At 55.5% G+C, this 23,195-nt stretch overlaps 2 protein-coding genes across 5 annotated transcripts; one reads left to right on the top strand and one right to left on the bottom strand.

Moving 5' to 3' along the window:
• Positions 1–694: 694 nt before the first annotated feature.
• LOC142819513 (putative E3 ubiquitin-protein ligase RNF144A) lies at positions 695–16,486 on the bottom strand. Of its 4 annotated transcripts, XM_075907256.2 has the most exons (8): positions 16,335–16,484; positions 16,153–16,250; positions 15,796–15,945; positions 5,366–5,481; positions 4,816–4,958; positions 4,430–4,580; positions 4,170–4,270; positions 695–2,041 (listed from the first exon to the last, which is right to left on the bottom strand). In XM_075907256.2, the coding sequence occupies exons 3-8, from the start codon at positions 15,909–15,911 to the stop codon at positions 1,736–1,738; spliced, it is 933 nt and encodes a 310-aa protein (XP_075763371.1). In that variant the 5' UTR covers positions 15,912–15,945; positions 16,153–16,250; positions 16,335–16,484; the 3' UTR covers positions 695–1,735. The 4 variants fall into 4 exon arrangements, 3 of the variants coding, with proteins under 3 accessions (XP_075763371.1, XP_075763374.1, XP_075763373.1); XR_016347727.1 differs by lacking the exons at positions 695–2,041; positions 4,170–4,270; positions 4,430–4,580 and adding an exon at positions 15,330–15,680 and having other exon boundaries at positions 4,824–4,958; positions 16,335–16,486; XM_075907259.2 differs by lacking the exons at positions 695–2,041; positions 4,170–4,270; positions 4,430–4,580; positions 4,816–4,958 and adding an exon at positions 15,330–15,680 and having other exon boundaries at positions 5,314–5,481; positions 16,335–16,486.
• A 27-nt stretch (positions 16,487–16,513) lies between these two features.
• LOC142819512 (uncharacterized) lies at positions 16,514–22,407 on the top strand. Its single transcript, XM_075907255.2, has 4 exons — positions 16,514–16,667; positions 16,752–16,849; positions 17,158–17,307; positions 17,644–22,407. Exons 1-4 carry the CDS (start codon positions 16,598–16,600, stop codon positions 18,154–18,156), a joined length of 831 nt encoding a protein of 276 aa, XP_075763370.2. The 5' UTR covers positions 16,514–16,597; the 3' UTR covers positions 18,157–22,407.
• The last annotated feature ends 788 nt before the right edge of the window (positions 22,408–23,195 follow it).

The following is a 23,195-nucleotide window of genomic DNA, read 5'->3' on the forward strand; positions in this document are numbered from 1 at the left end:
CCATGCCCCTAGAAGCCAAAGTCCCTGTGTCCGTTCTCTATCCACCTGAGGCACCCAGTTCCCCAACCTGGGGCGAGATCTGAACTGGATTTAAAGACACAGCACATTGTTTTTTAACTCACAAACAAGGTTTTACATTCCTCTGGAACTCTCGCATATTAATACTGAAGAATCAGAATAGAAAAAGTTACAGATAACTCCATGTGACAACACGGTTCTACCACAAAGAGGCACAAAATTGTCCCCTTACACATAATCAAATTAGGTTCTTCCACACATGGTAAGTGACAATCAGGGGGTGCGTTGCTGAGGTCAACCTGCAGAATGACCTACCACAGGGTAATAAGACCTTTGCCAGATTGTAAACTGGGTTTACCCATGGAACTCTCCGCCACAGGATGCTGCAAAGGTTTAACCCATAGGCTGTGTCTACATTGGCACCCCTTTCCGGAAAAGGGATGCTAATGAGACCAGTCGGAAATGCAAATTCCACGGGGGATTTAAATATCCCCTGCGGCATTTGCATTTACATGGCTGCTGCTTTTTTCCGGCTCGGGGTTTTGCCGGAGAAAAGCGCCGGTCTAGACATGATTTTCCGGAAAATAAACCCTTTTCCGGAAGATCCCTTATTCCTACTTGAAAGTAGGAATAAGGGATCTTCCGGAAAAGGGCTTATTTTCCGGAAAATCGCGTCTAGACTGGCGCTTTTCTCCGGCAAAACCCGGAGCCGGAAAAAAACGGCAGCCATGTTTATGCAAATGCAGCGGGGGATATTTAAATCCCCCGCGGAATTTGCAATTCCGACTGGTCTCATTAGCATCCCTTTTCCGGAAAGGGGTGCCAATGTAGACACAGCCATAGTGTGGTGAACCAGCAGGATTTCCTGCTTCAGGATGACAGAGTTTAACTGAAATATCCAAAGATACTATATCGGGGTATGTCTACACTAGCCCCCTAGTTCAAACTAAGGAGGCTAATGTAGGCATTTGAAGTTGCAACTCAAGCCCGGGATTTAAATATCCTGTGCTTGATGTGCATCTTCCCTGCCGGTCACCACTTTTTGAAATTTACAAGTCCGGACTAACTACCCGCGTCTACAAGCAGCATGGACCCGGTTTTTCAAATTAAAGCCTTAAAATGAACTGCCTGTTAAACCAGGAGGTACTAGGGGGCTAGTGTAGACATACCCTCAGGGATTTAGTTCCTGAGATAGGTAATTGAGAAGTAACCTGTGGGACTCCCTGCCAAAGGATATATGACTGGATTAACCCACAACACACTTCCAAAATCAGGCTGGTGGTTTCTGCCACTTGGTCTTGGCAGTCATAGCTTGGGAAGTTCCCTCTTACATGATATTTGACTGGGATGTAAAACCTGGACAGAGCATTGGACAAACAAATAGGTGGGGTAACCTGCAGAACTCCTGCCCACAGAATATTAGGCAGCCTTGTAGCCTGCAGGAAACTCCCCGAGGAGGCAATCAGGACTTGGTCAGAGGAACTTCCTGCTCCATGATGTGGCTTGGGTAAAACACATGTAAAATGCACTTGAGGCAGATTACAAGGAGGGTTGGCCTTTGGGACTCCCTGCTGCGTTTATTGGCAGCACTGACCTTTGGAACTGCCCATCACTGGAGAAAAGGAGTGTAAGCATCTAAGTGCTACTGTCCTGCAGCCCCGTGGGAGAAAGGACCCTTGGCATGACAGACCCAAGCCTATGGGAAAGTGCTGGGGGGTCAGAGCCTCTCTGGGAGCTTCTGCCATGGCTCTGAGGAGCTGTGAAGGCCGAGCAGGGCACTGGTGGCCTCCGGAGTCACCAACCGGCCATACTCCAGTTCCACGGCTGCCAGGAGGAGCTGGGTCCCAGGGGAGCTCTCCTCACATGGGAGCTCCAGGAGGACAGTGACCGCGTTGTACTCTGCCTCTGAGAGCCACCTCCTGCCACTGCGGAGCACAAAGGGAGGAAGGGGCTGGGGAGGAGGAGAGGCTTCACGCACCGACATGATAGAGCCTGGAGAGTTGAGACGCAGCCGCTGACAGACCTGGAAGGAACGAACAAGAGGTACATTAAGTACCAGAAAAAGGGGCAAGTTATCTGCTGAAATCCCTGACAAAAGATATTTTGGGGAGTTTACCTGCAAGCCTGAGGTATAGCAGAGGAGCTACATAGTGCACAGTGACTGAGGGGAGCCGGGGAGCTGCATGGCGCACACAGTGACTGAGGGGAGCCGGGGAGCTGCATGGCGCACACAGTAACTGAGGGTAGCCGGGGAGCTGCATGGCGCACAGAGTAACTGAGGGTAGCCGGGGAGCTGCATGGCGCACACAGTGACTGAGGGGAGCCGGGGAGCTGCATGGCGCACACAGTAACTGAGGGGAGCCGGGGAGCTGCATGGCGCACACAGTGACTGAGGGTAGCCGGGGAGCTGCATGGCGCACACAGTGACTGAGGGGAGCCGGGGAGCTGCATGGCGCACACAGTGACTGAGGGGAGCCGGGGAGCTGCATGGCGCACACAGTGACTCAGGGTAGCCATGGAGCTGCATGGCGCACACAGTGACTGAGGGGAGCCGGGGAGCTGCATGGCGCACACAGTGACTCAGGGTAGCCGGGGAGCTGCACGGCGCACACAGTGACTGAGGGGAGCCGGGGAGCTGCACGGCGCACACAGTGACTGAGGGGAGCCGGGGAGCTGCACGGCGCACACAGTGACTGAGGGGAGCCGGGGAGCTGCACGGCGCACACAGTGACTGAGGGGAGCCGGGGAGCTGCACGGCGCACACAGTGACTGAGGGGAGCCGGGGAGCTGCATGGCGCACACAGTGACTGAGGGGAGCCGGGGAGCTGCATGGCGCACACAGTGACTCAGGGTAGCCGGGGAGCTGCACGGCGCACACAGTGACTGAGGGGAGCCGGGGAGCTGCACGGCGCACTCAGTGACTGAGGGGAGCCGGGGAGCTGCACGGCGCACACAGTGACTGAGGGGAGCCGGGGAGCTGCACGGCGCACACAGTGACTGAGGGGAGCCGGGGAGCTGCACGGCGCACACAGTGACTGAGGGGAGCCGGGGAGCTGCACGGCGCACACAGTGACTGAGGGGAGCCGGGGAGCTGCACGGCGCACACAGTGACTGAGGGGAGCCGGGGAGCTGCACGGCGCACACAGTGACTGAGGGGAGCCGGGGAGCTGCACGGCGCACACAGTGACTGAGGGGAGCCGGGGAGCTGCACGGCGCACACAGTGACTGAGGGGAGCCGGGGAGCTGCACGGCGCACACAGTGACTGAGGGGAGCCGGGGAGCTGCACGGCGCACACAGTGACTGAGGGGAGCCGGGGAGCTGCATGGCGCACACAGTGACTGAGGGGAGCCGGGGAGCTGCATGGGGCACACAGTGACTGAGGGGAGCCGGGGAGCTGCATGGCGCACACAGTGACTGAGGGGAGCCGGGGAGCTGCATGGCGCACACAGTGACTGAGGGGAGCCGGGGAGCTGCACGGCGCACACAGTGACTGAGGGGAGCCGGGGAGCTGCATGGCGCACACAGTGACTCAGGGGAGCCGGGGAGCTGCATGGCGCACACAGTGACTGAGGGGAGCCGGGGAGCTGCATGGCGCACACAGTGACTGAGGGGAGCCGGGGAGCTGCATGGCGCACACAGTGACTGAGGGGAGCCGGGGAGCTGCATGGCGCACACAGTGACTGAGGGGAGCCGGGGAGCTGCATGGCGCACACAGTGACTGAGGGGAGCCGGGGAGCTGCACGGCGCACACAGTGACTGAGGGGAGCCGGGGAGCTGCATGGCGCACACAGTGACTGAGGGGAGCCGGGGAGCTGCATGGCGCACACAGTGACTGAGGGGAGCCGGGGAGCTGCATGGCGCACACAGTGACTGAGGGGAGCCGGGGAGCTGCATGGCGCACACAGTGACTGAGGGGAGCCGGGGAGCTGCATGGGGCACTGAGTGATTGCATCATTGATGCAGCGGAAGTCCCAACCTCCTCCCATGATTGGGCTTGCACCCTGGAGCAGGATCGCATTCAGCGGTAACCTGCAGAACTGCCTAGCACATGATATTATTGGGGCCGTTAGAGACGCAACTGCTATTTCTGGCCAATGCTGACAGGAGGGGGCCCTTCTGCTGAAGCCTGGCCATCCTTGGGGCACTTTACCTCTTGGGAGGGAGCAGAGAGGTTGCTGTGGATCCGGTGTCCTGGGGGCATCAGAGGATCCGTGTAGAAGAATTCACTGGAACTAATGGGAAGCAGGAGACCTGGAGTGGGGGAGGATGGGGGGGAGATGAGATCATGGGTAGGGTTAGGATGCCTCCCCATCCCTCACTGACCGTTGTCCTTCCCCATAGGGCTCAGGCCTGAATTAGCCAGAGAGAGGGAGATTTCCTCCCCACCATGCATCCCACTTGGCCTCCTACCTGATCCAGTGGCTGGACACCACTGCTGGCCAGAGCTGTGGGGCCAATCCCCATCAGGCACTGGACAGGTCCCTGGTGTAGAGCGAGAAAGAGCCTCATAGTACGAGTAGAAGGAGGGATGGGAGAGTGTCCGGGTGGAGATTGAATGATCCTGCAGGGGGACAGCAGAGTTCAGTCCCCCCAGCCCTGCTGGTGCCCCCCATTCCCAACCCGCAGCCCCTGACAGCCCAGCCCTGGGCTCCCCCCGCCCCACTGGTGCCCATCACTCTCCATCCACAGCCCCTGCCAGCCCAGCCCTGGGCTCCCCCCGCCTCCCCAGTGCTCCTCACTCTCACGTGGCTGCACGTATGGCTGTGACTCGCTCTGGCTCACACATTTCCCATTACCGGCCCAGGTTCCCTGAAGCTCTCAGCAGCAGCTGGATTCTCAGATGCTGTTGGGTCTGGTGCCAGTGGTGACTGGCCAGCTGGGAGAGACTGGGGATCCGTGCCTGATGGCTCCCGCTTCAGCCCAGCTCCAGAAAAGTGGCCTTGAAACAGGGAGATTCCCCATGAGTGCCTGTGCATTTTCAGGAGCTTGATAAATACCCACAGGTGCCCATCCCTTCCCTAGCCTGGCAGCCCTAATCCAGCGGTGGGGTACAGCTGCCTCTCGGGTGGAGGCAGGTGATTGTTTACTCAGGGGTCTCTCACCCGCTGACCCCCATCTTGACCCATTACTCCCAGCCCAGCGCCCCCTGCTGGGCCCCCATCCTGCTCCCGGCAGCCCAGCGCCCCCTGCTGAGCCCAAACCCCGTCCTCTGAAGCCCTGAACCCCACTGAGGCCCCTAATGAGCCCCCCCACCCCGCTTCTCGCAGCCTAGACATGGGTCCTGGGTGAGATGAGCCCCACAAACCTGGCTCATTATCAACCCCTAGGCCCCCTGTGCCGACCTACCAGTGTGGGGCCACGGCCTGTGGGGGGAGAAGAGGGGCTGGTGACTCGGCTGAGGCCTCGCAGACTCGTTATGCAGATGGAGGCGGCTGCGACTCACCAAGGGTTCCTCCTTCAGCCTGGGGGTGTGAGAGACTATCTGTTCCTCCCGCCACAGCCCTGCCCTCCTGTCCCCAGCCCTCGCCCTCCTGCCCCCAGCTGTCACCCTCCTGCCTCACAGTAGAATCCTCCTGCCCCCCAGTCCCATCCTACGGCCCCCAGCTCTTACCTTTCTCCATGGTAGCCCCACCCTCCTGCCCCAAGCTGCCATCCTCCAGCAGCTTCCCTGCTTCCTCCAAATCTGACTCTCACCAGCCCCTCTCCTCAGTCCAATCCAAGCCCAATTCCTCTTCCTCCTCTGACCAGCCGCATGTGCCATCCTCAGCCCATAGGCCTTGGGGTAGGGCAAAATCCTCAAACAGCACCTTGGCTGTACAAGGAGAGAGCCCCACATTTCCAGAGTCCAGCCACGCCTCCAGCCCCCTGGCCTTACCCTGTGCGGGGAACCGCTGAGCAAGTCCCAGGAGCAGAGATAGTGTGGGACAGACCCAGGGAACAGAGCTAGCCAGTGCCCCTCATGCACTCTCGGCAGCCCCTGCCAGCCCACCCCTTCCCCCCAGCTCAGCCAGTGCCCCTCACATTGGACCAGCAGCCTCTGCCAGCTCCCCCCTCCCCGTTCAGCCAGTGCCCCTCACATCGGACCAGCAGCCCCTGCCAGCCACCCCCCCCCCCTAGTTCAGCCAGTGCCCCTCACATCGGACCAGCAGCCACTGCCCCTCACGCCCAACCCACAGCCCGCTGGTTTCCTATTGCTTTTTAAAGATTCCCCCCATTTGCACGGCAAGTCACCTGGCCAGCTGGTGTGGCCATGTGACTTCCCCAGACCAATCACTGTTAAGACTTAAAGGCCAAAGGTGTGATTCTTTAACATTTGATCATCAAGACATTGAGGTTAACGCCCTTGACGACTTTCATTTGCACATTTAAAAACCATAAACCATTCCATACTCCATGTCTAACTTCACACACAAGAATGTTACATCTACCAAAATTAGATAAACAGATCCAGCAAATTAATACATTAAGACTGTGAGGTTACATGAAGTATTTTGACCAAAGCATAGGGTTACCAGATCATTTCATCAAAAATACCGGACACACTTGACATTCCATCACAATCTACATTACATCTTATTTAGAAAATACCGGACATTCCTATTTTTTCATTTCTATTTTCTCAATTTGTTTCCCGAAGAGAAAGCTCAAATACTGGACTGTCTGGTTCAAAACTGGACACCTGGCAACCCTACCAAAGCATCTTTGAGTGATAGAATCATAGAACCATAGAACTGGAAGAGACCTCAGGAGGGCATCAAGTCCAGCCCCCTCTCTAGGCAGGACCAATTCCAACTAAATCAACCCAGCCAGGGCTTTGTCAAGCCGAGGCTTAAACACTTCTAGGGATGGAGACTCCACTACTTCCCTAGGTAACCCATTCCAGAGCTTCACCACCCTCCTAGTAAAATAGTTTTTCCTAATATCCAACCTGGACCTCTCCCACCACAACTTGAGACTATACAACTATACAACAGATGTATATCTGTGTCCATAAGTCCATTTCATAAAGCATGGGGGGGTCTGTCACATGCACCATGTGTCTGTGCCATGCACACTGAGTATGTCTGGTGTCTGCACCGCGTGTCTGCACCATGCACTGAGCGTGTTGCACTGTGTGTCTGTGCCATACACCGAGTGTTCCTGCACCATGTGACTTGTGACTCTGCCATGCACCAACCAGGTCGGCACCAGCTGTCTGTGCCATGCACCAAGCACATCTGGTGTCTACATTGCGTGTCTGCTGTCTGCACTGTGCACCAAGCGTTTCTGCACCATGTGACTGCGCCATGCACTGAGCGCTCAAGCTCATCTGAAGAAGTGAGTTTTGCTTACGAAAGCTCATGACACTATGTATATTTTTTGGGGGTCTCTAAGGCTATGGCATCCAACAAGCTAGCCACCAGACACATGTGGCTATTTGGCCAATTGAGTGTGGCTAGTTTACTATCATAATCTGCTACTGCTTCAGAACTAGCTGAACACCACAGTTCTATGGTGTCACAGGACAACTTGTTTTTAAAGTTACTGACTAACGTGACTCCCTCTGGGTACGTCTACACTACAGCGCTAATTCGAACTAACTTAGTTTGAATTAGTTAATTCAAACTAAGCTAATTCGAACTAACACATCCAGACTAAAAAACTAGTTCGAATTAGTGTTTTGCTAATTCGAACTAGCATGTCCACACAGAGTGGACCCTGAACCGGGGTTAAGGATCGCCGGAAGCAGTGCCGGCAGGGCATCAGATGAGGACTTAGAGCGTGGAGCTGCTGTCTCAGGCTAGCCGAGGGCTGTGCTTACAGGGACCCGACACCCACCCCGGACAGACAGTTCTCAGGGGCGCCCCGCTTGCAAAGCAGTCCTGGCTTGGAGTGCCCGGAGTACCCACACTGGGCACATCACAGCACTCGGCCATCAGACCGGCTGCACTTGCCGCAGGCTGCCATCTGGGGAGAGGGGGCAATTGGGGGGCTGCAGGAGAGCTTCCACCCCCAGAAGCCCGCAGAGCCAGCCCTGTCCTCCCCATCGGGGGCTCGTACCCCATTCATCCCTCACCTCCTTCCACTTACCCCTCCCTAGCCCCCCTTCCTGATGTACAAAATAGAGGACAATTGTGTTCAAAAACAGAATCTCTCTTTATTGAACAAAACTGGGGGAGACTGGGAAAAGGAGGTGGGAGAGGGGAAGAGAGAGGGTGGGAGAGGGGAGGGCAACTACAATGATGAGGGGTTTGGAACAGGTCCCATATGAAGAGAGGCTAAAGAGACTGGGACTTTTCAGCTTAGAAAAGAGGAGATGGAAGGGGGATATGATAGAGGTCTATAAAAGCATGAGTGGGGTGGAGAGGGTGCATAAAGAAAAGTTCTTCATTAGTTCCCACAATAGAAGGACTAGAGGACACCAAAGGAAAGGAATGGGTAGCAGGCTTCAAACTAATAACAGAAAGTTGTTCTTCACAAAGCAAAGAGTCAACCTGTGGAACTCCTTGCTGCAGGAGGCTGTGAAGGCTAGAACTAGAACAGAGTTTAAAGAGAAGTGAGATCAATTCATGGAGGTTGGGTCCATGGAGTGGTATTAGCCAGGGGGTAGAAGTGGTGTCCCTGCCCGAAGTTTGTGGAAGGCTGGAGAGGGATGGCACGAGACAAATGGCTTGGTCACTGTCTTTGGTCCATCCCCTCCAGAGTCCCTAGGGTTGGCCGGTGTCGGCAGACAGGTTACTAGGCTAGATGGACCTTTGGTCTGACTCAGTACGGCCATTCTAAGCTCAGGGCTCAGGGTCGGGGGTCTCAGTGGACCCCCTTGATTTTCATGCACACCTGCTCCTGGGTGGCCAGGCTGGCAGCTCTCCTGCCCTAGCCGGCCACTTTCCTGTGCCTAGTGCGGAGGTCGTGGACAAGGTCCACAATGTCTGCACTAGCCCAGGAAGGTGCCCGCCTCTTGCGGTCCTGGGCAAGCTCCCGGGAGCCGCCAGCCTGGTCCCGGGAAGAGGGGGAGGGCTGGGGGGCATCGGGTGGCTGGCTCGAGCCGTGCCAGGTGCAGGGTCTGCTGGCTGGGTGCTGGCAGGCTTGCACCTGGCACGGGCACCGTAGCCAGCCCGTGCCCCTTTAAGGGGTCCCTGGCCGGGAGGGGGGCAATAGAGTTTCCCTGGTGTTGGCCAGAGTGGCCACCAGGGAAAGCTGGGGAGGGCTAGCCTCCCACTAGTTCGAATTAAGGGGCTACACACCCCTTAATTCAAACTAGTAAGTTTGAAGTAGGCTTAGTCCTCGTAGAATGAGGTTTACCTAGTTCGAACTAAGCGCTCCGCTAGTTCGAATTAAGTTCAAACTAGTGGAGCGCTAGTGTAGCGCCTATCAAAGTTAATTCGAACTAACGTCCGTTAGTTTGAATTAGCGCTGTAGTGTAGACGTACCTTTTGAGACTAATGATGCCTATTTAGCTCTCTTCTTTGAACAATGTATGTGGGGGAGAGAGACGTAACAGTGTAGTCAATTAACCGATTAACTGAATAGTTTAAAAGTTAATGCTATAGACCAGTGTTTCTCAACCTTTTTTTTTTTTTTTATAAAGTACCCCTTTAAAAAAAATTAAGCATTCCCAGTACCTTCAGTTTTCAAACACATAAATTTTTTTTCTACCATTGCAACACATTTGTTTAAACAACTGAATTGTAGCAGGGTGGGCGATGAAATTTTTGGGTGTAAAAAGTACAAAAATAATAAAGCACTATAAAACTTAAAACAAAAATTCAGTTTTCTCCAAATTTCAGTTGTGTTGACACCCCCCCCCAGATTTCTCTCGAGTACCCCTAAGGGTATTCGTCCCACTGGTTGAGAAACTGGAGGGGGGAATGCTCTAGTACAAGCATTCCCCCCTCCAGTAGTTTTAGCAGGCTGGCCAGCAGCGTGGCTCAGTCCTGACTTGTGCCAGGTCCAGGACCTACCCCTACTGTGGCTCTGCATTTAAAGTATTTTAGCTGGGCGGGCGGGAGGGCAGGCATCCTGGCTCAGTTCTGCTCGTGCTGGGTCCGGGAGCTCAGACCCCACTGGCCCCAGACAAGGGCTGCTGCCACTCTGCACTGCTGCCTCTCTATCAGAGGCAGCAGCCCAGAGCGACAGGCAGCTAGTGTGTGAGGGGAGCTGATTTTTTAACTTGCTCCCCTCGTGGACCAACTCCCGCCTGGCACCCTGTGCTGCTGCCTCTGATACTGTGGCAGCAGTGCAGCGTGGCAGGGGGCTTCCCCCCCTTCCCTTCGCAGAGCTCTGACAGTCCAGCCCCTGTATTAGCCAGACTCTGCTCATTGAGCCCTTTCCTTTGGAGCAATGTAGCACTGTCTACCTGTCCCTATCCCCTCTCTCCCACACCAGACATGGGGGGAGTATTTTCGCTCTCCCTACACTGAACACAAATACAAGTGGGGATGGGTAACAAATTACATTGATTACAATGAGCAAAATACTACTCCATCTGCTGAACAGCTAATGTCTAAGCAAAGCAGGAGCAAACGGTATTTATATAGACACAACCAGGGAACCTCTCCCATTCCAGCACATTCCTTCAGATCCTGTTTACACATCCACTCATCCACTCTCCCAACACATACACATCCATCCATTCACTCCCTTCATGCATCCATCCATCCCAACAAACGCACACATCCATCCACCCACCCCCAACACACGCACACATCCATCCCAACAAACGCACACATCCATCCATCCATCCCCCCAACACACGCACACATCCATCCATCCATCCCCCCAACACACGCACACATCCATCCATCCATCCCTCGCAACACACGCACACATCCATCCACCCACCCCCAACACACGCACACATCCATCCCAACAAACGCACACATCCATCCATCCATCCCCCCAACACACGCACACATCCATCCATCCATCCCCCCAACACACGCACACATCCATCCATCCATCCCTCGCAACACACGCACACATCCATCCATCCATCCCTCGCAACACACGCACACATCCATCCATCCATCCCCCCAACAAACGCACACATCCATCCACCCACCCCCAACACACGCACACATCCATCCATCCACCCACCCCCAACACACGCACACATCCATCCATCCATCCCCCCAACACACGCACACATCCATCCATCCCCCCAACAAACGCACACATCCATCCATCCATCACCCCAACACACGCACACATCCATCCATCCACCCACCCCCAACACACGCACACATCCATCCATCCATCCCAACAAACGCACACATCCATCCATCCATCCCCCCAACACACGCACACATCCATCCATCCACCCACCCCCAACACACGCACACATCCATCCATCCATCCCAACGCACACATCCATCCATCCACCCACCCCCAACACACGCACACATCCATCCATCCATCCCTCGCAACACACGCACACATCTATCCATCCCCCCAACACACACACACACCCATCCATCCCCCGCAATACACGCACAAATCTATCAATCCCCCCAACACACGCACACATCCATCCATTCACCCACCCCCAACACACACACACATCCATTCACCCCCAACACACGCACACATCCATCCATCCATCCACACACCCCAACACACGCACACATCCATCCACCCACCCACCCCCAACACACGCACACATCCATCTATCCATCTCCCCCAACACACGCACACATCCATCCATCCCCCGCAACACACACACACATCCATCCATCCCCCGCAACACACGCACACATCCATCCATCCACCCACCCACCCCAACACACGCACACATCCATCCATTTCCCTCATGCATCCATCCATCCATCCATCCATCCATTCCCTTCATGCATGCACCTATTCATCCATACCCCCAACATGTGCATGCATGCATCTATCCATCCATCCCCACACCAAACCATCCATCCATTTATCCCTCCACCCATCTATTCATTCTTCCCACATGCACACACATGTGAACAACTAGTCAACTATCCAAAAGCAAATGCTTATTGGATAGTCAACAGGCTAATTGACTAGTCACTCCCCCCAGCCTCAATGCTGCCTCTATCCGAAAGAGGCAGCAAGGGGGGAGAGGAGAGGCGGGGATGCTTTAAAGTAGCAGTGCCATGTGGATCCTAGGGCCAGACCCTGGGCTCCACATGGCGCTGCCACTTTGAAATGCCACATGTAGCCCAGGGCCACTGGAGACTCCTCCACTGACCCCAAGCTCCATGCAGCACTGCTGCTTTGAAATGCCACAGGGAGTATGGGGCCAACAGGACACTGCTTGAGTCCCCCTCTGGTCCCATGCTCCCTGCAGCACTTTCACCTTTGAAGTGTAGCTACAGCCCTGGGGCTGTTGCTACACTTCAAAGGCAGAGGTGTCTTTATCAACTTAGGGTATGTCTAAAATACACCACTAATTTGAACTAACTTAATTCCAATTAGTTAATTTGAACTAAGCTAATTCGAACTAGTGCATCTAGACCTAAAAAGTAGTTCGAATTAGCATTTTGCTAATTCGAACTAGCATGTCCACATTGAGTGGACCCTGAACCGAAGTTAAGCCTGGCCGGAACAGGTGCCAGCAGGGCATCAGGTTAGGACTTAAGAGCGCGGAGCTGCTGCCTCAGGCTAGCCAAGGGCTGTGCTTAAAGGGACCCGACCCCCACTCCGGACAGAGTTCTCAGGGTTCCCTGCTTGCTTGTCTACCTCGATGAGGGACAGCAAAGCAGTCCTGGCTTGGAGTGCCCTGAGTGCCCACACTCAGCACATCACAGCACTCGGCCATCAGCCCGGCTGCACTTGCCGCAGGCTGCCATCTGGGGAGAGGGGGCAATTGGGGGGGCTGCAGGAGAGCTTCCACCCTGAGGAACCCACAGAGCCACTCCAGTCCTCCCGATCAGGGGCTTGTACCCCATTTCTCCCTCACCTCCTTCCACTTACCCCTTCCTAGCCCCCTTTCCTGATGTAAAAATAAAGGACACGTGTTCAAAAATAGAAACTCTGTTTATTTAACAAAACTGGGAGGGGGGGGGGGAATTAACCTCTGGGAAGGCTGGGAAAAGAAGGTGAGAGAGGGTGGGAGAGGGGAGGGGGAAACCTGGAAGGAGGGAGCTGGAAGGGGGAAGCAGGAGGAGGGGAAGTATAAAACTATGTTACGCCCACATCTTCAGTACTGTGTACAGATGTGATCTCCTCACCCCAGAAAATATATTTTGGCCTTGGAAAGGGTTCTGAAAAGGGCAACTAAAATGATCAGGGGTTTGGAACAGGTCCCATATGAGGAGAGGCTAAAGTGACTGGGACTTTTCAGTTTGGAAAAGAGGAGACTGAGGGGGGATATGATAGAGGTCTATAAAATCAAGAGTGGTATGGAGAGAGTGCATAAGGAAAAGTTCTTCATTAGTTCCCATAATAGAAGGACTAGAGGACACCAAATGAAATGAATGGGTAGCAGGCTTCAAACTAATAACAGAAAGTTCTTCTTCACAAAGCAAATAGTCAACCTGTGGAACTCCTTGCTTCAGGAGGCTGTGAAGGCTAGAACTAGAACAGAGTTTAAAGAGAAGTTAGATAAAGTCAGGGAGGTTGGGTCCATGCAGTAGGAATGGAGTCCCTGGCCTCTGTTTGTGGAAGGCTGGAGAGGGATGGCACGAGACAAATGGCTTAGTCATTGTCTTCGGTCCATCCCCTCCAGGGTAGCTGGTGTTGGCCGCTGTCGGCAGACAGGCTACTGGGCGAGATGGACCTTCGATCTGATCCAGTACGGCCGTTCTTATGTTCTAAGCTCAGGGTCAGGGTCTCTCTGGACCACCTTGATTTTCACACAAACCTGCTCCTGGGTTCGCATGTGGCTTTTGGTGGCCAGGCTGGCAGCTATCCTGCCCTAGACGGCCACTTTCCTGTGCCTAGTGCGGAGGTTGTGGACGTCAGAGGCCTCCCCCCAAGTCTGGATGAGGTCCACAATCTCTGCACTAGACCAGGCGGGCGCCCGCCTCTTACGGCCCCAGGCAGGCTCCTGGGAGCTGCCAGCCTGGTCCTGGGATGAGGCGGAGGGCTGGGTGGCAGTGGGTGGCTGGCTCGTGCTGTGCCAGGTGCAGGGTCTGCTGGCTGGGTGCTGGCAGGCTTGCACCTGGCACGGGCACCGTAGCCAGCCCGTGCCCCTTTAAGGGCTCCAGGGACGGGAGGGGGGGCCGAAGAACTTCCCTGGTTGTGCCCAGAGTGGCCACCAGGGAAAGCTGGGAAGGGCTAGCCTCCCACTAGTTCGAATTAAGTGGTGACACAGCCCTTAATTCGAACTAAGTGTTAGTCCTCGTAGAATGAGGTTTACCTAGTTCGAATTAAGCGCTCCGCTAGTTCGAATTAAGTTCGAACTAACGGTTTGCATGTGTAGCACCTATTAAAGTTAATTCAAACTAACAGCTGTTAGTTCGAATTAACTTTGTAGTGTAGACATACCCTTATTGAATAGTCAATACAAATTGAATTGACTATTCAATTAGCCAAATAGTCGAAATTTTACATCCCTACCACATACCTCCCTCTCTGTATACATAGACATACCCATCCATCCATTCATCCCCCCAACACACATTGATTAATACACACACACACACACACACACACACACACACTTCCCCACAGCCCTCCCACCCCCCATTCATCTGTGCTGCATAAGCGCCCAGCTTACTGACAACTGCTCAGGAGAGATTCCCACGCTGCTCAGCTGTTTAACAGAGCACCTGCAGCAAGGTCTGTGTTGCTACTGGTGGTGCACGTTTGCACATGCCTCGGTGCACTGAAAACAATTATTTCATTCATCACCATACTCATTCATCCATCCCCATACACACACCCATCCATCCTTGTGTACCCCAGCTCTCAATGTCATACATAGAGAGCCCCCTCTCCCCCTGTCACTCCAGCCACAGCAAAGATTTGAGCTTTAAGATTTCCTTCTTTTCAATGTGTCCTTAAAGCTAATGTTTGAAACTAAAGCCCCCAAGCTACACTGGGCTAGAGGAAAGGCTCTGTACATCTGGGGTCACCCAAGTCCCCCCCCTCCCCATTCTTACCCCACTCACTCACTGACAATTTGATGCACTTGTTCAGCCACACGATTACCTTGTGCTATATCACACAGTGGCGGCACCTAATGGCGCCAGCCATGCCCAGGACCTCACTGTGCTAGGGGCTGCAGATGCCCCTTCTTCAAAGTACCAAGATCCAGCCCATGATACTGGGCATGACAGAGCTGGACTGGGAATTAGGGTTACTGCATCCCCCCGCAGACCAGCTGCCGGTCAGCAATGGGGCAGGGACTCACATGGCCCCTGCTCAGCTCCAGGCAGCGGTAGCAGAATGAGCACTGGCATTCAGGGCAGAGCACCAGAGGGCAGCCTCGCAGGGTGTGGCTCAGCAGGGCATGGCACCGGGGGCAGGCCCGCAGCGAGGGGCAGCTGTGGAGGGAGGATCTTGGGGCCTGGATTGTGGGGGCGTCATGCAGCGCGGCTTGGAGGGGGCAGTGAAGGTCAGCGTGGGCTGAAGCATCCGGCCAGTCCGTGCGGCAGCCCCAGCAGAAGCAGCATAGTCGCCTGGCCCGCTGGGAGCAGAGCAGGCACGGGGTGCGCAAGGGCCCAGGCTCCAGGCGCTGGACGAGATGCTGGCAGCGCGGACACTGGGGGGCAGAATGAGGAAATGTCAGCTACTGAGGTCCCCACCCAGATCCCAGACAGAGCCACATCTGGGGGTCAGGGCAGCTGCTGGGCCCCCCTCACCAGCCCAGGACTCACCTGGCGGTAGCTGGCCCTAGTCCCCTCCTGTGCCAGGATTTGGGTCTCCAGCATGGCACGGATCTCATCTGAGAAGAGTCCGAGCTTGCACACCTCCTGCCAGAGCCACGGGGCATCCGGGCAGCGTGGGCAGCGGAACGAGGTGATGCCCTGGACGGGAACAGGGGAACTGGATCAGCCACAATTCTCCCCTACAACTCCCGGCCCCCCGCCTACCCCACCCCCGCCTCTATCCAGCTGCCAAGCCCATATCCCCTGGCACCCCCAACCCTCCTCGCCATCACTGCCCCCAGTGGCCCTCAAACCTGCCATGAAGCTTCAGACCCGGCCCCTGCCACAGCCTGGGGACGGACTTACCTGATCCAGCAGCGCCTGCACCCAGCCCTGCAGCCCGGCCACGCTCACGCAGTGCCCGCAGGACGCCTGCCCTCGCTGCTTGCTAGGGTCCCCCGCACCTGGAAGTGGAGGAGAAGGGGTGAGACGGGCCCGGAGCTCAGCTCTGCGGAGCAGCGTTCCAGACAGGCGGGGGAGGGTCTCACCTGGGCCCCCCCCAGAGGGGCAGATCACCTGGAACTGCTCGGCCAGGGCCTGCCACTGCCCTGACGCCATGGCAGGCTGCGCGCGTCGGGCCGGGCCGGGAACCCCCCGCTTCCCTTTCGCTTTCACTCTCCACGCGCAGCCCCTGCGCCTACTCCTGGCGACCTGCAGGGGGATTCCCGCAGGGCGCAGGGGCTGCGCGTGGAGAGTGAAAGCGAAAGGGAAGCGGGGGGTTCCCGGCCCGGCCCGACGCGCGCAGCCGGCCATGGCGTCAGGGCAGTGGCAGGCCCTGGCCGAGCAGTTCCAGGTGATCTGCCCCTCTGGGGGGGGCCCAGGTGAGACCCTCCCCCGCCTGTCTGGAACGCTGCTCCGCAGAGCTGAGCTCCGGGCCCGTCTCACCCCTTCTCCTCCACTTCCAGGTGCGGGGGACCCTAGCAAGCAGCGAGGGCAGGCGTCCTGCGGGCACTGCGTGAGCGTGGCCGGGCTGCAGGGCTGGGTGCAGGCGCTGCTGGATCAGGTAAGTCCGTCCCCAGGCTGTGGCAGGGGCCGGGTCTGAAGCTTCATGGCAGGTTTGAGGGCCACTGGGGGCAGTGATGGCGAGGAGGGTTGGGGGTGCCAGGGGATATGGGCTTCGGGGGAGGGTATTTGACTGATGGGGAAGAGGGACTGGAGGACTGGCTGTGGAGTGATGGGAGGGGAGAGGGATGGGGAATGGCAGGTGGCTCGGGGGGCAGGCAGCTGGATAGAGGCGGGGGTGGGGTAGGCGGGGGGCCGGGAGTTGTAGGGGAGAATTGTGGCTGATCCAGCTCCCCCGTTCCCGTCCAGGGCATCACCTCGTTCCGCTGCCCACGCTGCCCGGATGCCCCGTGGCTCTGGCAGGAGGTGTGCAAGCTCGGACTCTTCTCAGATGAGAACCGTGCCATGCTGGAGACCCAAATCCTGGCACAGGAGGGGACTAGGGCCAGCTACCGCCAGGTGAGTCCTGGGCTGGTGAGGGGGGCCTGGCACCTGCCCCCCATTGGGGGTGGGTGTCAGTAGCTATGGATGGATGAGTGAGTGTGCCTGCAATGGGTGCAGGGGTGGGTGTGGGGATGGCCTGATGAATAGATGGGTGTGTAGACAGACAGTATATTAATATACCAAACCCAAGAAAATCCCTAGTCAATAGACTTCTGAGATGGGTTGTGGCTGTGAAGTCCCCATGATGGGGTTCTTGCTGGGCTGGAAGACTGACAGCACAGCCAGGGACAATAGGCTACAGGGAATAACCCCCTCCCCCAGTAGCTAATGCCCCCTCATTCTGCCCCCCAGTGCCCTCGCTGCCAGCATCTCGTCCAGCGCCTGGAGCCTGGGCCCTTGCGCACACCCTGCCTGCCCTGCTCCCATCAGGCCGGACGACTGTGCTGCTTCTGCTGGGGCTGCCGCACAGACTGGTCGGACCTCTCAACCCAGAGCGACTCTTGTTCCAACTCCCACTGCGCCCTGCAAACTGCGCTGTATGATTCTCCTGAGATCCAGGCCCCAGACTCAGCTGTCCATGGCTGCCCCTTGCTGCGTGCCTGTCCCAAGTGCCACGCCCTGCTGAGTCACAGTGGGGTGGGCTGCCCCCTGGTGGAGTGCCCGGAGTGCTGGCTGGAGTTCTGCTATCGCTGCCTGAGGGACCATCTTGGGGAGAACCACGAGGTAGAGACGGAGCAGGATGAGGATGAAGACCTGGACTACGATTCCTGGGAGGCTGGCTGCACCATTGCTGGGCGGCAGGAGCTGAATGGGTCCCCCCCCACCCAAGGGAAACCCTGGACTCCCCCGAGACTCACCTCCTGAGAACTCCCCTCCTGCCTCCGCAAGGCCAGATCATGCCCCTCATCCTCAGCCCTTCTCCCAATTTTAGGGACCCCTCCAGAGCATGATCCCTCCACCCCCTCCCGGCTCACAGGATGCAGGGGCAGGCCACTGGTGCCTGGGTATCCTGAGGCAGGGAAGAGTAGTGCCTCTGCCTGAGATGGGGGTGCAGAGGTCAGTTTCCCTCCTGGGGCCTGCTGAGCTCATGTCCTGAAGGTTTCTTCACCAGGAAGGAAAAGGACTTAGATCCTGGGAAAGAAGCTGCTAACCTGGCTGCAGCCCAGCCCAGTCTACCTCCCCCTTGGTATCAGGGTGTTGTGTGAGGCTCTTCTGTATAACAGCCCCTTCTTACCGCTTCCCAGGGCCATCCTTACCCATACACAGAATATGCAGTTGTATAGGGCACCTGACAATTTGGGGTATCACTGCATCTAAATGTCCCCCCGCCTCTTCCTATCCCTGTTCTCTGGCTTTACTTCCTCTGGAGAGGAGCTCATCATTACAAGTGACACTGCCTGCCAGAGCTACGAGCAGCCCCTGAGCCTGGGACCCAGTCAGGCCAGTGGGAATGCAGCCACAGAACAGGCATTTGCCAACCCCAGATCTCTACTGTCTGTTCCTGAATTGACTGTGCAAGTCGACAGGGGCTGAGTTTAAAATTTGTTTAAAACATTTCACTGGTGTGTGGCTGGTGATGATCCTATCACAGCTCTAAAAATCCTCATCCCCTGCCACAGCTGCCATGGGGGCACCAGTGTGAGAGCACTGCCTATGGCCCACGGATCCTAAGGACAGCCCTGCTGCTCCCTGTCTCAGTCAGAATCTGAGTCTTTGGCTGCTCTCAACTGTGGAGGGGCCACAGCCCAGGGTGGGAATCAGATTTGGACCTGGCTGGGACTTCATCCGTGCATGTACCAGGCAGCCGCTCCCATGGCCCCAAGCTCAGACAGCTCTACCCCAAAGAGTTTCCAGTGACAAATGATGGGTGGACACAAGATGGGAGAAGGGATGCGACCTATGAGCAACGATCAGGTGCTGCAGGCTCCAGGCTGCATATGGTGGGGCACTCCCCCGTTTTGTTCATGTTTCTTCCAACCCCACAGCTGCAGTTTGCCCCGGCCTCGCTCTGCTTGCACCATGTCAGTGTGCCACCCTATCTGCAAAGGGCCCATTCTCCCGCCTTCCTAATGTGGAAGCCGGCTCTATCCCTGGGGTAGCCTGTGTTGGCAGCAATGGAATGTAGGAAGGATAAGGGAGCCACTGAAGATGGGGAGTGAGGGTTGGAGTCCTGCCTGCCCTGAGGGCAGCTATCACCAGCTTCCTGAGGGATGGAGCTGACACCACTGAAAGATTTGCAAGATAAGGGAGCCCCTGAAGTTAGGGAGGTGAGGTAGGTCCTCCAACGGTGTATGGATAAGGCATCTGCCTCCTGAGCCAGCACCCTCACCAGGGGACAAGCAGCCTCAGCACAGGAAGGCTGGGAGCTGGGGTGGGGGGAGCAGAAATCAGATTCGGGCAGTTTCATAGCAGAGTTGTAAAAAGTTCTTTCCAGAATCACTTAGCTGGACCACACCCAAAACAGGCAGCCCCCAGCAGGCGTGTGTTCTGATTTCTCCCTGGGAATTCACAGGATAATCCAGCCTGCACTGTAGACCTCCATCTTGTGATTAAGCTCCCCCTGTCCAAGCTGAAGCAGATCTGAGATAACAGGATCAGGGTCCTTGAGGGCTGTCCAGTGATTGGAAGAATTAATTACAATTAATGTCCATTAAACAATAATAGAGTGCCATGTATTTAAAGAATGGGGGGGGGGGTTATTTAAAGTACTAGCCAATTAGCCCGTCATAAGACGGGGTTTTCAAGTCTCTCCTCCATGTCGGTCTTCTCTCCTGAGCCTCCAGTCTCTCTCTCCTCTCTTCTCCTCCTCCTACGGCCTCCCCCTCTTTCTCTCAGCTCTCCTCTGCCTTCAGCCTCTCCCTCCTTCTCTTCTCCCCCTCCTGCTTCTCACTCTCTCTCCTCTGTCTCCGTTGGGGATGCACGCTCGTCCAGGCCCCACCTCCGGGCGTGTACATCACCTCCCTGCTCCCCTTCGCCTCCCGCCATGGCGCTCAGCTGACTTCTGTGCTGTTCAGCCGGGCCACCGCACAGGAGCAAGCGGCGCAAACAGCCTCTGTCTCTCTTCTCCTCCTACTGCCTCGCCCTCTCCCAGCTCTCGTCCACCTCCTGCCTCTCTCTTTCTCTTCTCCCCCTCCCGCTTCTCACTCTGTTTCTCTTCTCTTCCTTCTGCTGCGTCTCTCTCACTCTCTCTCTTGCTCTCCTCTCTGTCTCCTCCACGTCCTCTGTCTGCTCCACTTTCCTCCTTTTGAATCTGGCGCCCTTTCCTGACATCAGAGACACATGCTTGTCCAGGTCCCGCCCCCTAGCTGTTCCCCCTGGGCGGCGCTGTTGCCTCCCGCCGTGGTGCTCAGCTGACTTCTGCACTGCTCAGGCGCAAGCGGCCGTTTGGGCCCCACGCTCCCCATGCAACACTGTTGCTCCCGCGCAGCAGCCCAGCTGAGCAGTGCAGAAGTCAGCCGAGTGCCACGGCGAGAGGCAACAGCACTGCCCAGAGGGAACAGCCAGCATTTCAGCATTACAGAGTCATAGATATGGGGGAGGTCTAGGTTGGATATTAGAAAAAACCCTTTCTATAGGCATGTGGTGAAGCACATGACTGGGTTCCCTAGGGAGCTGGTGGAATCTCCATCTCTAGAGGTGTTTAAGTCCCAGCTTGACAAAGCCCTGCCTGGGATGATCTAGTTGGGGTTGGTTTTGCTTTGGGCAGGAGGCTGGATTCGATGACTCTTGAGGTCTCTATGAGTCTATATTTTTGCTAGTTTTTCAAATATATTGATTTCAGTTACAATGCAGAATGCAACATGTACAGTGATTGCTCACTTTATTAGATGTATTTGCACTGTAAAAAACCCCAAAGTGTATTTTTCAATTCACCTAATACAAGCACTATAGTGCAATCTTGATCATGAAAATTGAACTTACAAATGTAGAATAGGGTAAACAAAAGCCCTGAATTCAAAAGTAAAATGTTAGCGCCTGCAAGTCCACTCGATCCCACTTGTTCAGTCACTCGCTAAGACAAAGAAGTTTGTTCACATTTGCAGAAGAGATGCTGCTACCTGCTTCTTGTTTACAGTGTCTCCTGAAAGTGAGAACAGGCATTCTCATGACTTTGTGGTAACCTGAATCACAAGATATTTATGTGCCAAAGATCAGTATGTAAACTTTCATATGTTTTCACCACCAGAAGACATGCATCCATGCCCATGATGAGTTCTGTTCAATAACGCTCCAAAGTGATGCAGAACCTATGCATGGCCATGTTGAATGTTGTAACTATTTTTAGAAATCTTACATTGGTGCCTTCTTTGCATTTTGTCAGATCTTCAGTGAAAGTGTTCTTAAAATGAACAACATGCTGGGTCACCATCTGAGACTGTGGCTACATCTAGACTGCAGGTTTCTTTCTGAAGAAGTTTTCCGGAAGAGCTCTTCCGAAAAAACTTCTTCCGAAAGAGAGCATCTGCACAGCAAAAGAGCATTGAAAAAGCCATCTTCCTTTTCAAAAAAGAGCGTCCACTCTGATTGGGCACTATCTCGCGTATAAGGCCACGCGGAACAGCTTCAGCCAGGACATTAGGTCACCTGTTGCTTCTGAGTGCTGTTGCCTAAGGCTATATGGGTATGTCTACACTACAGAGTTAGTTCGAACTAACTTAGTTCGAATTAGTTAATTCAAACTAAGCTAATTCGAACTAACACGTCTAGAACTAAAAACTAGTTCAAATTAGCGTTTTGCTAATTCGAACTAGCATGTCCACATTAAGTGGACGCTGAACAGGGCTTAAGGATGGCCGGAAGCAGTGCCGGCAGGGCATCAGAGGAGGACTTAGAGCATGGAGATGCTGTCTCAGGCTAGCTGAGGGCTGTGCTTAAAGGGACCCGACCCCCACCCCGGACAGACAGTTCTCAGGGGTGCCCCACTTGAAAACCAGTCCTGGCTTGGAGTGCCTGGAGTGCCCACACTGGGCACATCACACCACTCGGCCATCAGCCCGGCTGCACTTGCCGCAGGCTGCCATCTGGGGAGAGGGGACAATTGGGGGGCTGCAGGAGAGCTTCCACCCCCAGAAGCCCACAGAGCCAGCCCAGTCCTCCCCATCGGGGGCTCGTGCCCCATTCCTCCCTCACCTCCTTCCACTTACCCTTCCCTAGCCCCTTTTCTTGATGTACAAAATAAAGGACAATTGTGTTCAAAAATGGAATCTGTCTTTATTGAACAAAACTGGGGGAGACTGGGAAAAGGAGGTGGGAGAGGGGAAGAGAGAGGGTGGGAGAGGGGAGGGCAACTACAATGGTCAGGGGTTGGGAACAGGTCCCCTATGAAGAGAGGCTAAAGAGACAGGGACTTCTCAGCTTAGAAAACAGGAGAAGGAGGGGGGACAGGATAGAGGTCTCTAAAAGCAGGAGTTGGGTGGAGAGGGTGCATAAAGAAAAGTTCTTCATTAGTTCCCATAAAGAAGGACTAGAGGACACCAAAGGAAAGGAATGGGTAGCAGGCTTCAAACTAGTAACAGAAAGTTGTTCTTCACAAAGCAAAGAGTCAACCTGTGGAACTCCTTGCTTCAGGAGGCTGTGAAGGCTAGAACTAGAACAGAGTTGAAAAGGAAGTGAGATCAAGTCATGGAGGTTGGGTCCATGGAGTGGTATTAGCCAGGGGGTAGGAGTGGTGTCCCTGCCCAAGGTTTGTGGAAGGCTGGAGAGGGATGGCATGAGACAAATGGCTTGGTCACTGTCTTCGGTCCATCCCCTCCAGGGTCCCTAGGGTTGGCCGCTGTCGGCAGACAGGCTACTGGGCTAGATGGACCTTTGGTCTGACCCAGGATGGCCATTGTAAGCTCAGGGCTCAGGGTCGGGGGTCTCAGTGGACCCCCTTGATTTTCATGCACACCTGCTCCTGGGTG

The sequence above is a fragment of the Pelodiscus sinensis genome, chromosome 22, assembly GCF_052426305.1.
Source record: "Pelodiscus sinensis isolate ZL-2025 chromosome 22, ASM5242630v1, whole genome shotgun sequence".
Classification (NCBI taxonomy): domain Eukaryota; kingdom Metazoa; phylum Chordata; order Testudines; family Trionychidae; genus Pelodiscus; species Pelodiscus sinensis.

What these genes read in the sequence shown, in the direction of transcription:
- LOC142819512 (XM_075907255.2), top strand. Translation starts at nt 16,598, where the DNA reads ATGGCGTCAGGGCAGTGGCAGGCCCTGGCCGAGCAGTTCCAGGTGATC. An exon ending in CCCCTCTGGGGGGGGCCCAG is followed by an intron (nt 16,668 to 16,751) that starts GTGAGACCCTCC and finishes CTCCACTTCCAG; the next exon opens with GTGCGGGGGACCCTAGCAAG. An exon ending in CTAGGGCCAGCTACCGCCAG is followed by an intron (nt 17,308 to 17,643) that starts GTGAGTCCTGGG and finishes TCTGCCCCCCAG; the next exon opens with TGCCCTCGCTGCCAGCATCT.
- LOC142819513 (XM_075907256.2), bottom strand. Translation starts at nt 15,911, where the DNA reads ATGCCCCGTGGCTCTGGCAGGAGGTGTGCAAGCTCGGACTCTTCTCAG. An exon ending in CTAGGGCCAGCTACCGCCAG is followed by an intron (nt 5,482 to 15,795) that starts GTGAGTCCTGGG and finishes TCACACCCCCAG; the next exon opens with GCTGAAGGAGGAACCCTTGG. An exon ending in CAGGCCGTGGCCCCACACTG is followed by an intron (nt 4,959 to 5,365) that starts GTAGGTCGGCAC and finishes CCCTGTTTCAAG; the next exon opens with GCCACTTTTCTGGAGCTGGG.